The sequence below is a fragment of the Engraulis encrasicolus genome, chromosome 18 (assembly GCF_034702125.1).
Source record: "Engraulis encrasicolus isolate BLACKSEA-1 chromosome 18, IST_EnEncr_1.0, whole genome shotgun sequence".
Classification (NCBI taxonomy): Eukaryota; Metazoa; Chordata; class Actinopteri; order Clupeiformes; family Engraulidae; genus Engraulis; species Engraulis encrasicolus.
Window position 1 is genome coordinate 41,073,553 of NC_085874.1, and position 13,981 is coordinate 41,087,533.

The 13,981-nt window shown below is 46.6% G+C and overlaps 1 protein-coding gene across 1 annotated transcript; it reads left to right on the plus strand.

The window, feature by feature from the left end:
- The first annotated feature begins 1,178 nt into the window (after nucleotides 1-1,178).
- On the plus strand, nucleotides 1,179-13,150 carry LOC134468248 (G-protein coupled receptor family C group 6 member A-like). The gene is made up of 10 exons (XM_063222191.1): nucleotides 1,179-1,288; nucleotides 1,950-2,262; nucleotides 3,619-3,711; nucleotides 4,640-4,789; nucleotides 5,734-6,057; nucleotides 6,403-6,588; nucleotides 10,466-10,592; nucleotides 10,982-11,412; nucleotides 12,020-12,567; nucleotides 12,778-13,150. The coding sequence occupies exons 1-10, from the start codon at nucleotides 1,179-1,181 to the stop codon at nucleotides 13,148-13,150; spliced, it is 2,655 nt and encodes an 884-aa protein (XP_063078261.1).
- The last annotated feature ends 831 nt before the right edge of the window (nucleotides 13,151-13,981 follow it).

The window sequence follows — 13,981 nt, forward strand, 5'->3', positions numbered from 1 at the left end:
GGTCTATCATGCACTGTAATACAGTGTGAAGAACTAGTGGTGTGTCATTTCTAGACTGCCCTACAAACGCAAAATGTAGTAACTACCCCAACATTGCAACTGAGGAAAAGGCCTTCAAAGCCTTGGCAGTAGGTTGGATATTGTATAGTTACTGCAAATTTGACATAGCAATGTCTGTGGAACGGGACACGTTTGGACCATAAGGCTTTTTCACAAGATAAATGAGCTGGAATGAAGACAATTCTCAGACTCTTAACTCAATTATATTAGTAATATGTAGTTACTGCGATTTGCCTTTGTAAGGCAGTAGAGGCCAGGTTATTTTTGTTTGTTTGTTTGTCTTTTACTTCACAGCTTTAGCCACATGGTGATATCCTTACTTAACCCTTACTACTACCTTACTTGGGCAGTCATAGGTAAGTGGTTAGGGCGTCAGACTTACACCTCAAAGTTTGCCGATTCGACTCCCGACCTGCCAGGTTTGTGGGGGGAGTAATTAACCAGTGCTCTCCCCTATACTCCTCCATGACTGAGGTACCTGAACATACCGTCCCACCGCACTGCTCCCCTAGGGGCCGCCATTGGGGGCTGCCCCCCTTGCACAGGCATAAATGCAATTTCATTGTGTGGAGTGCTGTGTCACAATGACAATGGCAGTTGGAGTTCCCCAGGTGGGCTTTTCCATCTTAGCCAGATGGACCTCCAAACACACACAGTTAGTACAGCCAAGTTAGTTGTCTGTGTGCTATCTCCATGAATGACACTTTCAAGAAATTCAAGCACATTCAAGCACATTGCAAGCATTGGCTAGAAGCGGGAAAAAAATTAGTTGCTCGATTTCAGGCAGTGCCCAAATGGGTGTGGACACTATGCGGGAAGGGTAGGCCTGGAGTCCCTTCCTCATAGAGTAGGCTATAAAAAGGGATTTTAATCCATCCTGACCACACCATCAGTTGCTGTGTGGGAGGGAGAAAGGAGAGAGCTGTGCAGGGCCAGTGGAGTAGGATTGTAGAGTACAGGAGAACTCCAGTACTGACACCTGCTCTGTTTGAAACCGCAAGTGAAGGGGGATGGGAGTGGACAGGTGCTTTAGAACGCGGTGCATGCTGTACATCGGGGTGCTGCTCTGGAGTTCTGGAGCGAACATTCTAGAATGTTCAAGTTACAATGAGCCTCTCATGGCGGTGCAGGATGGTGACATCATCATCGGGGGACTGTTCCCCGTGCACGAGAGTGTGGACCTCCAGGATGGCTCCAATGGAGAGCCTTCTAAGAGAGGATGCACCAGGTAAAACTGAAAACCTTCTAAAAAAAATCTTATTTAAAACTGAAAACCCTTTAAAAATATATCCTACTTAAAACTGAAAACCTTCTAAAAGAATATTTTACTTAAATTCACTCTTTATTATTTACATAACATAGGCCTACAGCTATTTTATTTCTGATCTTTTTGTTACTCCACTGTAATGTAATTTGAGATATTGTACTTGTTGTTGTCCAGATCACTTCTGCTTCCCTGTCTTGTCTTGTACAATGCAGTTTGTATGTGCGTGTGTGCGTGTGTGCGTGTGTGCGTGTGTGTGTGTGTGTGTGTGTGTGTGTGTGTGTGTGTGTGTGTGTGTGTGTGTGTGTGTGTGTGTGTGCGCGCGTGCATGCTTGCGTGTGTGCGTGCGTGTGTGTATGTGAGTGTGTGTGTGTGCTTGTGCGTGCATGCGTGTGTGCGTGTTTTCAGGTACAGTATAACAACGGTGTATTGTCACTCACTGATACACCCTGTGTGTGTGTGTGTGTGTGTGTGTGTGTGTGTGTGTGTGTGTGTGTGTGTGTGTGTGTGTGTGTGTGTGTGTGTGCGTGTGTGCGTGTGTGCGTGTGTGCGCGTGTGCGCGTGTGTGTGTGTGTGTGTGTGTGTGTGTGTGCCTGTGTATGAATGTGTGTGTGTGTGTTTCCAGGTATAACGTAGCTCGGATGCTCCAGGCCCTGATGCTGATTGAGGCCGTGGAGACCATCAACAACTCCCCGTTGCTAGGCAACCTGACGCTGGGCTACCACATCCTGGACTCCTGCTCCGATGTCACCACGGCGCTGGCGGTCACTCAGAGGTTCCTGGATGTCCACGGCTCTACCTTCTCACTGCAGGAGGGGAATAGAACAGGCTGGAGCAGCAGTACCCCCTCCACACCAGTAGATGTCCTCGTAGGGGGATACCACTCTGAAATCTCCATCGCTGTGGCCAGACATCTCTCCATCAGGCACATCCCACAGGTAAGGCAAAAGGCATAAGGAAGAGGGATGGAAAATCTGACATGAAGCTGAATTGACAGAAGTCACAGCTAGGCTGGAGTCACCTAGTGGCGCTTCATTTCCTTTCACTTCATAGATCTGAAGACTACCAGCAAAGAAGGTGGATCTAACAAGAAGCGTCATTTTGTTTCTTTTCCGGTATCCACTTTGTCGGGTGAACGCCCCTTTAGGAGACCTTTGTTTAGGAGACCTTCAGAGTCCTGAGGTTGAGAATGAATGAAGTCCCCTTAGCGCTGTAGATGGCGGTAGCGCACGTCTTATGAAAACCTCAAAAAGAGAAGAAGAAGAAGGGGACAACGCCCCCTTAGGAGACCCAACTTGAGCACACGCTTTTGCATTGAGTGGGCGTGTTTTGCGATATCTTGCTCTGATTCAGTATTTTTGCTACCAGTTGCTGCGTTTGACCACTCCTTTGTACTGGATTGCCTGCCTGCCTGCCTGCCTGCCTGCCTGCCTGCCTGCCTGCCTGCCTGCCTGCCTGCCTGCCTGCCTGCCTGCCTGCCTGCCTGCCTGCCTGCCTGCCTGCCTGCCTGCCTGTCTGCCTATCAGAATCTGTGTTTGATTCCTTAGCTGTCAGTCTGTCTGTCTGTCTGTCCGTCCGTCCATCTGTCTGTCTGATTGTGTCATTAGTAACTTTGTGGGAAGAAAAGAAAGAAAAAACTTGCTCTCCAAAGACAAATGTGGAGTAAGCGTGTTCACAACCAGGGCTGGTTCTCGTCAATTTGTTGCCCTAGGCGAGCAACAATCTTTTATTTTTGTGGAATTTGACATTGGTTTCTGTAAACATGTCATAAATCTGATTGAGCAGGGCTGATCTAGTAGGCCTACCATTGCACGTATGTGTACTGAGTGCCCATTAAAAATCATTGTCAATGTAAAGTTGAATGCTCCATTTTGCTTAATATTGTAATTCTGTGGGCCATGGTGTCCCCCAAGACATTTTGTGCCCTAGACGACCGCCTAATCTGCCTATGCCCAGGGTTGCCAGATGAGGCTGATGATTTCCAGCCCAAAAAATGCTCAAAACCCGCCTAGAAGTACAAAATCCCGCCCAATTCTATTGATTTCTATGGCAAAAATTGGGCGGGTTTTTCTGCTAAATGCCATTTTTTCCCGCACACGGCCATCCTAAGCAGCCCAATTGGGCGGGAAACCCAATCTGGCATCTGGAAGCCCAATCTGGCAACACTGCCTATGCGCCGGCCCTGTTCACAACGCCGGTGTTCATACACAGTGCCAAAATACTGTTGCTACTGCTCTGCACTGCTGTACGCTAACTACTGCAACATACTGTATATTTGCTGCTGTTTCAATCAGATTAGCTACGGTGCCACCACAGGAATTCTGAGTGACAAATCTCGCTTCCCCTCCTTCATGCGCACTGTGCCCGAGGACACCTACCAGACCCAGGTGTGTGTGTGTGTGTGTGTGTGTGTGTGTGTGTGTGTGTGTGTGTGTGTGTGTGTGTGTGTGTGTGTGTGTGTGTGTGTGTGTGTGTGTGTGTGTGAGAGAGAGAGAGAGAGTGTGTGTGAGAGAGAGAGAGAGAGAGAGAGAGAGAGAGAGAGAGAGAGAGAGAGAGAGAGAGAGAGAGAGAAATCAATAGTGTATTGTGTATTTGCGATTTCTTTTCTATGATTAAAGAATTGAATCTTCTCTACTCTATCTCTACTCTATGTATCTTCTCTATCTACTCTATACTGCCCCCTACTGTTCTCTTCCTCCATTCTCCACCATGTCTATTTTCAGTAAATGTACTGTATTAAGTTCATCATAATTCTTGGTAAATCAAGATATCCATCTTCTTTTGTTTCAGACATGTGAACGTTTTTTTTTCCTTTACCTGATTTCATCGGTGTGCATACAGTAACTTCCGTCTTCCTCAGTGGCTCACACTGTTGAAACATGGCAGGTAAAGGGAAAAAAAGTTTAACATGCCTGAAAAAAGGAACTGTTGACGTCATATATCTCTATGCGTTATGTCTCTCAGACTACTCTACATCTCTATTCAAGCTGTACTCTCTACACTCCTCTACTTTCCCCTGTCTCCACTCTCCACTATATCTCTATGTCAGTGATTTTCAACCTGTGGGCTGGGGCCCACTGGTGGGCCCTGAAGGTATTCCAAGTGGGCCTTGAAATAATTTTCTACAAATTATAATCATATTTTGGTGTGTGTTGCTATTGATTTATTTGAGTTTTATTCTTTATTGGGTCAGAAGTGGGCCCTGAACATTTGTGACAATTTCGAGTGGGCCCCACGTTGGAAAAGGTTGGGAACCCCTGCTCTATGTCATGTTATGTAATGCAGTAAGTCTACTCTACATCTCTACTACTCAAGGCCATCGTTGACGTCTTAGAGGCCCATGACTGGACTTGGGTCGGCGTGGTAACCACTGACGATGACTACGGCCGCTATGCCTCCCAGCGTTTCCATGAGCACGCCCAGAGAAGAGGCATCTGCACTGCCTTCACCGTGGTGCTGCCACCGGTGAGATAACTGGGGTGCATTTCTCAAAGCCAAAGTTGCTTACTACATCAGCTACTTTGTTGTTTTCAATGCATTTTCCCATTGGCAACTACCGAAGTTGCTAACAGGCTAACAACTTCTCTTTTGAGAAATGCACCCCTGATTTGGCTTCCCCATATAAAAGCCATGTAAAGCGTCTCCCTCTGCAGGACACAACGTGTATCGCTTCTCTATGGGGAAGAGGGAAACCAAACAGGGAAACCCAGGGTGGATTCCAATCTGCGGACTTCCTTCCTTGCTCACTTGCCTGCATGTGACCTCATGATGATGTCACTGACGACAGAAAATGAATTCAATATCTTGCAAAAGCACAATTCTAATGTCATTTTCTCATTTGCAATTGGGATGGTGAATGAAAAACAGTCCCCCAAAGTTGTTGTGGCTAGGCTGACAGCTGGGAAGCTTTATTGTTTTCTCCACAGAGGTGGGGCCAGGAGATGGGGAGAGGCCACAAGCACAAGTGGAGGACGGGAGTCTGCATATTGGAATGCACCCCCAGAGTTGTATACAGCAGAAGTACATGTACTTTTACGAATTACAACGATAGTAGTATGATAATACAAAGTTGAAACCATGTAATATCATATGCCTAGTGTTGTAATTACATCTGTAAGAATAGTGTACTATGAAAAGAATAGTTCATACATGAAAAGGTGGATCGTCTCCATTGTCCGCCATTTTGAATGTCCAGAAATGGAAACAAAAATGCTGCAAAAATGATATAGTAACTGTTCATGGAAAAATTAAATTTGCCAATACGTATGCAGCAAAGTTTCATTGATCAGCATAGTTGCAATACCTTCTCTGGCCACCATCCTACACAGTTCACCATTAAGTTACAGAAAATGAGCTTTGATGAGATTACTGATCAGAAAAACGTTTTTTGTTTTTTTTTTACTGTGCAGGGCCCCGAGCTCGCGGCTGCCATCAGGAGTGTAGTGCGCCACCTGGAGGATGACCAGAGAGTTGGCGCCATGGTGTCATTCGCCAAGCCTGGTCACATGATGCGTATCGCCTGGGAGCTGACTCCAAACGCCACAGGCCGGGTCTGGATCGCCGGCGACTCCTGGGCGACTTCTGAGCGCATGCTGGAGGCCGTAACACTCAGCGACCTCGGAGTCGTCCTTGGGGTCACCTTGAGATCAGCCCGGAGGATGACTGGCTTCGACAGGTACCTGGAGGGCCTGAACCCTGGCCTTGATGCCCACCAGCACAACACCATCCTGCAGGTAGGCCTACGGGTGTAAATCACCAGCCTCCATGACTCCAATTACTTTTCCATTTCTATTATGATATGGCGCTAGGGCATTGGGCAGGGGCCAGCGATTCGATTATATTCGATACTTGAGAATGCCCCACGATAAGATACGATTCGATTGGATTTGATTTTTTTCCAATTACTTTTCCACTTCTATTATGTTATGGTGCCAGGGCATTAGGGGCCAGCATTTCGATTATTTACTATACTTAAGAATGCCCAATGATGTGATACGATTCCATTCAATTGTTGGCTGTAGGATCGCTGCATCGATAGTATACATATTGATTATTATTTACGCCCCTACCTGCTGCAGGAGTACCTGAGGGGTCAGCCAGGGGGCGACGCCACCCAGCCCCAGCTGGGGGAGGCGTTGAAGAGGAGGGCCCAGCCCTCTGCTGTCCTCAGTGTGGGGTTAGCGGTCAGTGCTGCCGCCCAGGCTGTAGCCAACCTCTGTGCCAACAGAGACTGCAGAGATGGAAAACACTTTGAACCATGGGAGGTAAGGATAGCAAGATTATATATAGGGGGCGCTGTGGCGCAGCGTGCTAAGCCCCCTACATTTGGGCTTGCATACCCATGGCGACCCCGGTTTGAGTCCAGCCGGGGTCATTTCGCGACCCTGCCCCATCTCTCTCTCCCAACAATTTCCTGTCCACTCTCATATTATCCTGTACTAATAAAGGCCAAAACGGCCCCAAAAAATACTTAAAAAAAGACAATATATAGATAATTATGTGATTGATAGTAACAGTAATGAACTACGTATATTGTAATGAAATTATTATAAAATATCACTGCTACCGGTAAGACCAGTACTACTACTGCTGCTGCTGCCGCTACTACTTCTACTACGACTAATATTGAAAAACATTCATACACAGAAAATTGCTTCTCGTTCGAAATTGTTCTCGTCCTAAACACTTTTTCATAAACAAATTGATGTATTGGCATGTTTATCTAGGCCTACATACTTCTGTCCCATTTTTTTCATTTGTTTTGTTTTTTCAATCTAGTTGACGCATGCCTTGAGGACAGCCACTTTTAAGTTTGATGGATCAGCGTACAGTTTTGATGAGCATGGGGACCTGAATGACTCTGGCTATGATTTGGTGCTGTGGAGGGAAGGCCAGGATGGAGTAAATACGCATGACGTTGTGGCTGAATACAACATCACCTCTAGCCAGCTGACCTTCCTGGGTGATGGGCGGGAAAAGATTTTCAGAGTAACAGTGAGTAAATAAGATACTCTATTTTATATTTCAAGAGATTCATTTGTCTAAAAAGTTGCTTGAAAAGAGAAAAAACTTTTCTTCACCAAGGCACTCCAAAAAGTATAGTTAAAATGTCTTTATTATTATGACATGTCCATTAAGGACTTTTAAAATTGCCCATGCGTAGCGGCAGTTGAGCCTTCTTCAGGGCATAGTGATAATGACACAGTGAAGCCTTTTGTTAGACAAACATTCTACCTGTTGACTAGTTGATTGCCCACAATTAGTGCACCTCCCCCACCACAGACTTAAGTGTAGCTAAGACCCGCCCCCTCAAACAGGTACTTGAAAACAATTACAAAAAATAGCAGATCCAGTATATTAAACATTTCAAAAAGTAGATACTGGGTACAATAGCAGTGATAAAATACAAAAGAACACATTGTTACAAAAAAGGTCTGTAGTCCATTTCCTCATTAAGACCTGGATGCTCCATTGCCTTGAAGCTCCAGAGGGCCTTGCTTCATCACTCAATTCAACAGCTGTGCCCCGAAGATGAAACAAATCATCAGGTCAAATTGGCAAATAATCCATAGCGACCCACTTCTGAAGGAAGTCTTCCCTGATCCACCAGTAGGTGCGATCGAGTTGTCATCAACGCATGAATGCGCATTTAGACAGCAATGCACCCTGGATGAAAATGCTGCATGACGGTTAGATTTCCTGTCAAACTTCGAAGTTTCGTCGACGTTGCGTTGACGAGGTGACATGTCACATGGTGTAAAACTATCGCGGGATGAATGCGGCTGCAGACAGATCTTGCAACCTCTGCAGTTGCTTATCCCCTTCAACGCTCGTCGGCGCTCGTCGGCGGACTGCCTCCGAGGTCACGCGCCCATGAACTGGTTGGTCAACAACTCACTCACGTGTGTATATGGGTCTTGTCTCACACCTCTACACAAGTTTGCGCAGGTCCCCACTTCAGCTCCTCCTCACTGCCTGTCCCCCCACTCCTCACACGTGGTGTGTTAGTAGAGCAAACCGGTGCGAGCTCATCGTCTCGTTCATATTTGTGGCCGACTTTAAATGCGCTGTATTTAATAACACCCACATCGTGACAACAAGTTCTCGCTGACGTCCGTTGCGCAACGTCGACGCTCGCAATGAAGTCGTATGGGCTTAATGACTGTTTTCAAAAGGGCCCCCTCTATAAAAGACAAACTGGTCAAAAGTTACTTGCCAGACAGGAAAGAGAAAACATGGATACAAAAAGACCTCTACGGGACCTATAAGTGTGGATCATGTAAACACTGTGAGGGTATCATCCAGAGCAAAACCTTTTTAGATTTGAGAACAAAAAAGGAATACAAAACAAATGATTTTATTAACTGTAACTCTGAATATGTTGTTTACCGTTTGCTGTGTCCTTGTGGATGTTTTTATGTGGGGAGAACAAAGAGGAAATTAAAAGCACGTTTCTCAGAACACAAATATGCAATCAAGACAAACAATGAGGATTATCCAATGGCCAAACATTATAGAGAAATTCATCAGAGTGACCCATCATCTTTAAAAGTACAGGGGATTGAAGTGATCAAGAAAACTGTACGGGGTGGGGACAGATTGAAAAGGTTGCTACAGAGAGAAACCTTTTGGATCTGGAGCTTCAAGGCAATGGAGCATCCAGGTCTTAATGAGGAAATGGACTACAGACCTTTTTTGTAACAATGTGTTCTTTTGTATTTTATCACTGCTATTGTACCCAGTATCTACTTTTTGAAATGTTTAATATACTGGATCTGCTATTTTTTGTAATTGTTTTCAAGTACCTGTTTGAGGGGGCGGGTCTTAGCTACACTTAAGTCTGTGGTGGGGGAGGTGCACTAATTGTGGGCAATCAACTAGTCAACAGGTGGAATGTTTGTCTAACAAAAGGCTTCACACTGTGTCAGTATCACTATGCCCTGAAGAAGGCTCAACTGCCGCTACGCGTGGGCAATTTTAAAAGTCCTTAATGGACATGTCATAATAATAAAGACATTTTAACTATACTTTTTGGAGTGCCTTGGTGAAGAAAAGTTTTTTCTCTTTTCAAGCAACTTTTTTGACATTGAACCTTGAACCAAAGAGCACCCACAAGAATACTTTTTTCATCTTCCTAAAGGGACTGAGCACGCCTCTGACTTCCAAACAGATTCATTTCACTTTTTGACAACTCTGAAAATAAAGACTTTCGATACACTGTAGTAAACAACTAATTTTGTTATGATTAATACATGATGTGTTATTATTTTGTAATTATTGTTTAATTTCGTTTCAATAATTAATTAATTAATTTATTTATTTTCTTTTTTGTTTGTCTAAAGAGATTGTGTGCCTTGTGTGCTGTTGAGTGCTGTGTCACAATGACAATGGGAGTTGGAGTTTCCCAATGGGCTTTCACTTTTCACTTTCACTTTCAAGAGATGTCCATACAAAAGTGGGGTTTGCTCTCACAGTGTGCTGTGCTATTTACGGAAGTTTCCTTCTCTTTGCACTGAGTATGGGGTCACCCAAAAGGTTTGCCTTTTTTAAATAGCACAGCACACTGTGAGACCATTAAAAATCCACTTTTGTATGGGGATCATTTTTTAAATTTAGTTCATATTTTGTAGAAAAGCCACACTCTAGGGTGATGCTTGTATTTTATTTAAGTGGGTTAGCATGACAGACAGACATTTCTCCCTAAGCCTTCGAGGTACCTGAAGACCTTATAAAGAACAATTGGGAGTTGAGTGCACTTTCTGAAAAAAGTAAATACCATGTAATACACATATCAAAAGAATTACTATGAAACTATTGCATATTTTCTAACCATCTCATCATCTTTCCTTTACACTGTTGTTACCCAATTAATGGTATTTACTTTGTAATTATCCCATTTTTACTCGTTAGATACCATGTAACTTCTCTCTGTTACCCTGTTATTACCCAGAAAGTACACCGTAATTATGTATGGTATCTGCACCGTAAAGTAAAGCATTACCAAAAGTCATTATTTAGTTTTCACCGAGTGCAAGCTTCAGTCTGCCTGATTTTGAATTGCTCTTAATCCAAAGCCAACGCACAGCCACACACACTTTCAAAGACACAGGCCATCTCTTTAATTACATTGTTTTGTTACAGGGCAATATAGTGTCCAAGTGTGCAGAGAGTTGTCCAGTGGGGTACAGGAGACTGCCACAGAGAGGACAGCCCATGTGTTGCTACGAGTGCACAAGATGCCCCAAAAACACTTTCAGCAATGAAACAGGTATTTGTGTGCGCATAATGCACACAGACTCACACAGACACACACACACACACACACACACACACACACACACACACACACACACACACACACACACACACACGTGTAGACACACGCACACACACACACACACACACACACACACACACACACACACACACACACACACACACACACACACACACACACACACACACACACACACACACACACACAAAGGATATGCTCACATAGTCTGTCTGTCTGTCTCTCTCTCTCAGTCACACATGCACATACACACACTAAGTGTGTATAATAACTAATGTTTTTTTAACTGAATTACCGGTACTGTATGATAAACACGCACAGACCCATAGCCTATTCCTCCTCTCTCTCCACTGTGTCCACAGATGCGCACGAGTGCCTCAAGTGTGGCGTGGACCAGTGGTCTGACGTGGGCAGCTGCGCGTGTACGGACAAAACGGTGCTCTTCTTCGACTGGAGCGAGCCCCTGGCCGTGGTGCTGCTGTGCTGGGCGGCGCTGGCCATGGTGCTGACGCTGCTGGTGCTGCTGGTCTTCCTGGACCGCTGGAACACCCCCGTGGTCAAGGCCTCGGTGCGGCCCATCTCCGTGCTCCTCCTGCTGTCCCTGCTGGGCAAGTTCGCCAGCGTGGTGCTGTTCGTGGGCAGGCCCACGGACGTCCAGTGCCAGGCGCGCCAGGTGCTGTTCGGACTCAGCTTCACCCTGTGCGCCTCCTGCGTCCTGGCCAAGTCCCTGAAGATCGTCCTGGCATTCCAGCTGGGGCCCACCATGAAGAGGGTCGTGGCTAAACTCTACCAGGTGAACATCCCTGTCTATAATGTCATACATGTCTTATGACTTATGCTAGACCCGGCCACTATGGACCTTACGCCTCTAAGAATCCTGGTCCTAACCTACGTTGACCTTATGACTCTACAATCTCTTCCTATCTCTTCTTCCTAGGCCTTCCTGCTATTTATGCCTCTCCTCTCTTCCTCTCCTTTTAAATCCATCTCTAACAGTGATGTTTTTTTTTCCCATTTGTTAAGCACTTTGAGTTGTATGCCTTGTATGATACAGTGCTATACAAATACAAGTATTATTATTATTATTATTATTATACATAAGTATACTACTGTATATATTCAATATCAAAACAGACAACTTCACCACCTATGTGTGCATTATTTTTCCTGTTATACGCACAACGTGTCGTCAATTATTCCTTACACATATAGGTACGTACGGTACTATATAGAGTATCATATATAGACATTATGCTGAATTTCTTTCAGGATAAATAAAGCTGACGCCACTCTCGTGTACACTACTGTATGCAACTCTACTAATGTCATTTCTCGTTTCCCCAGCCCTACCTAATCATGGTGGTCTGCAACTCTACTAATGTCATTTCTCGTTTCCCCAGCCCTACCTTATCGTGGTGGTCGGCGTGTCCGTCCAGGTGGCCATCTGCAGCACCTGGCTGCTGCTCGGCCCGCCCCACGCCACCCTCGTCGCCCGCGGCGACCGTGAGCTGGTGCTCCAGTGTTCCGAGGGCCGCGTGCTGTTCTTCGGCGTGATGCTCGGCTACGTGGGCCTCATCGGCGTCCTCTGCTTCCTCATCGCCTTTAAGGGACGCAAGCTGCCCGACAACTACAACGAGGCCAAGTTCATCAGCTTCAGCATGCTCGTCTACCTCATCTGCTGGGCCGTGTTCGGGCCCGTGTATGCTGCCCAGGCCGGGGTCAGCGACGGGGGTGGCAATTGGGGCGGCAACGGGACCGGGTCCGGGACTGGAGCCAGCGTGCTGCTGCCGGGCGTGGAGATGACGGTGATCCTCATGTCCTCCTGCGCCGTGCTGTTCTGCCACTTCATCCCCAAGTGCTACGTCATCCTCTTCAGGAGCAGGTGCAACACGCGCGAGGTCTTCAGCCGCAAGCTGTGGGAGTTTGTGCGGCACAACTCAGAGGCAGGGCCAGGGGCAGGGGCAGCAGCAGGGCCAGGGGCAGCAGCAGGGGCAGAGGCAGGGGTAGGGCCAGAGGCAGGGCCAGGGGCAGAGGCAGGGGCAGCAGTAGCGACGGAGGCAGAGGTACCGGACACTCAGAGCAACAGCAGCAGCAGCACCATGAGCTCCTCAGGGCCTGAAAGTGTCTCCGAGGGTGTTCCCATCTCCACGAGCGATAGCGGCGACGATGACGACAACAATCCTTCCAAGGGTTTCCACAACGTCTCCCGCAGTGCCTCGCTCGACAGCGGTTTTGAGGGAGGAGGACCTCCGAGTACCAGCAGCACTACTAGGTCCCAAAGCATCTCTTCGGCCACCACCAATGACAACGATCGGCCCAGCGGATTCCACCATGTCCCCCGCAGTGGTTCTCTTGATAGTACGCTGAGCGGTTTTGACGGAGAACCACCTCAGAGTAGCGGCTCTGAGTTGGACTTGGAGGAGAGCATCTCTGTGCCCATCATCACCGATGACAACGATCAGCCCAAACGCTTTCACAGCCACAGCGTATCACACAGTGGCTCGCTTGATAGCACGTTCAGTGTAGCCTGATTACCGTCGACTTTCAAATCTCATCAAGACTTGGTCTGACCAAGAGCATAAGAATTAACATTTCCCAAACGGCATGGTTGACTCGCCTCCATTGGTTTGCTAATGGCTGTTTGCTTTCCGAAAAAGTGGGAGGAGTTCCCGATTTTTCTGGAGCTCAGAAAGTACTTGCATTGCTCTTGACCTGACTAGTAGCAACACTGAAGGTGTTGCGTCACTAGGAGAGCACGGCCTGGCTACGCTGAGTGGTTTTGAAGGAGAACCTCAGAGCGCGTCCATGCCCAATACCACCACCGAGCAGTGGTGTAGTGTGGATTTTTAAAGTGCGGGTATGCGATTTTTAATGTCATCAAATAATTAGGCAACTTATCATGTCAAATCAACTGTCCTTAATCTACCGTCATTGTTTCTCTGTTTTCATCTGTTTGGCCAATTACCTGCAATACTGCAATGTGGTCATTCTTTTTTTGTATTCAAACATGGGCCAGGAGAAGTGGGTGGACTGCGTACCCCCGCTTACCACGCCCACTAAACCCCTGCCACCGATGATAACTAAGATCGGCCCGACGGACTTCACAGCACGTCACGGAGCAGTTTGCTCCGCAGCACCAAGTTGAGCATGTTTATCCTGCCCCCGGCACCTGACTAAATGACATCAGCACCACTGGACTCCCAACATACTATTACTACATCGTTAACCTCTTAAAGATAAGCCGCGGTAGCCATGACGATGGTGATGGTGATGATGATGATGATGGTGGTGGTGGTGGTAGTGATGGTCTTTTTAACTTTTTATCTTATTGACTTACTCATTTATTATTGTTCTAGCCCCCT

Excerpts from the sequence above, each read along its gene's own strand:
- LOC134468248 (XM_063222191.1), top strand. The coding sequence starts at position 1,179 with ATGGCGGTGCAGGATGGTGACATCATCATCGGGGGACTGTTCCCCGTG. Across the intron at positions 4,790-5,733 it reads TCACCGTGGTGCTGCCACCG|GGCCCCGAGCTCGCGGCTGC; the intron begins GTGAGATAACTG and ends TTTACTGTGCAG. Across the intron at positions 6,058-6,402 it reads AGCACAACACCATCCTGCAG|GAGTACCTGAGGGGTCAGCC; the intron begins GTAGGCCTACGG and ends TACCTGCTGCAG.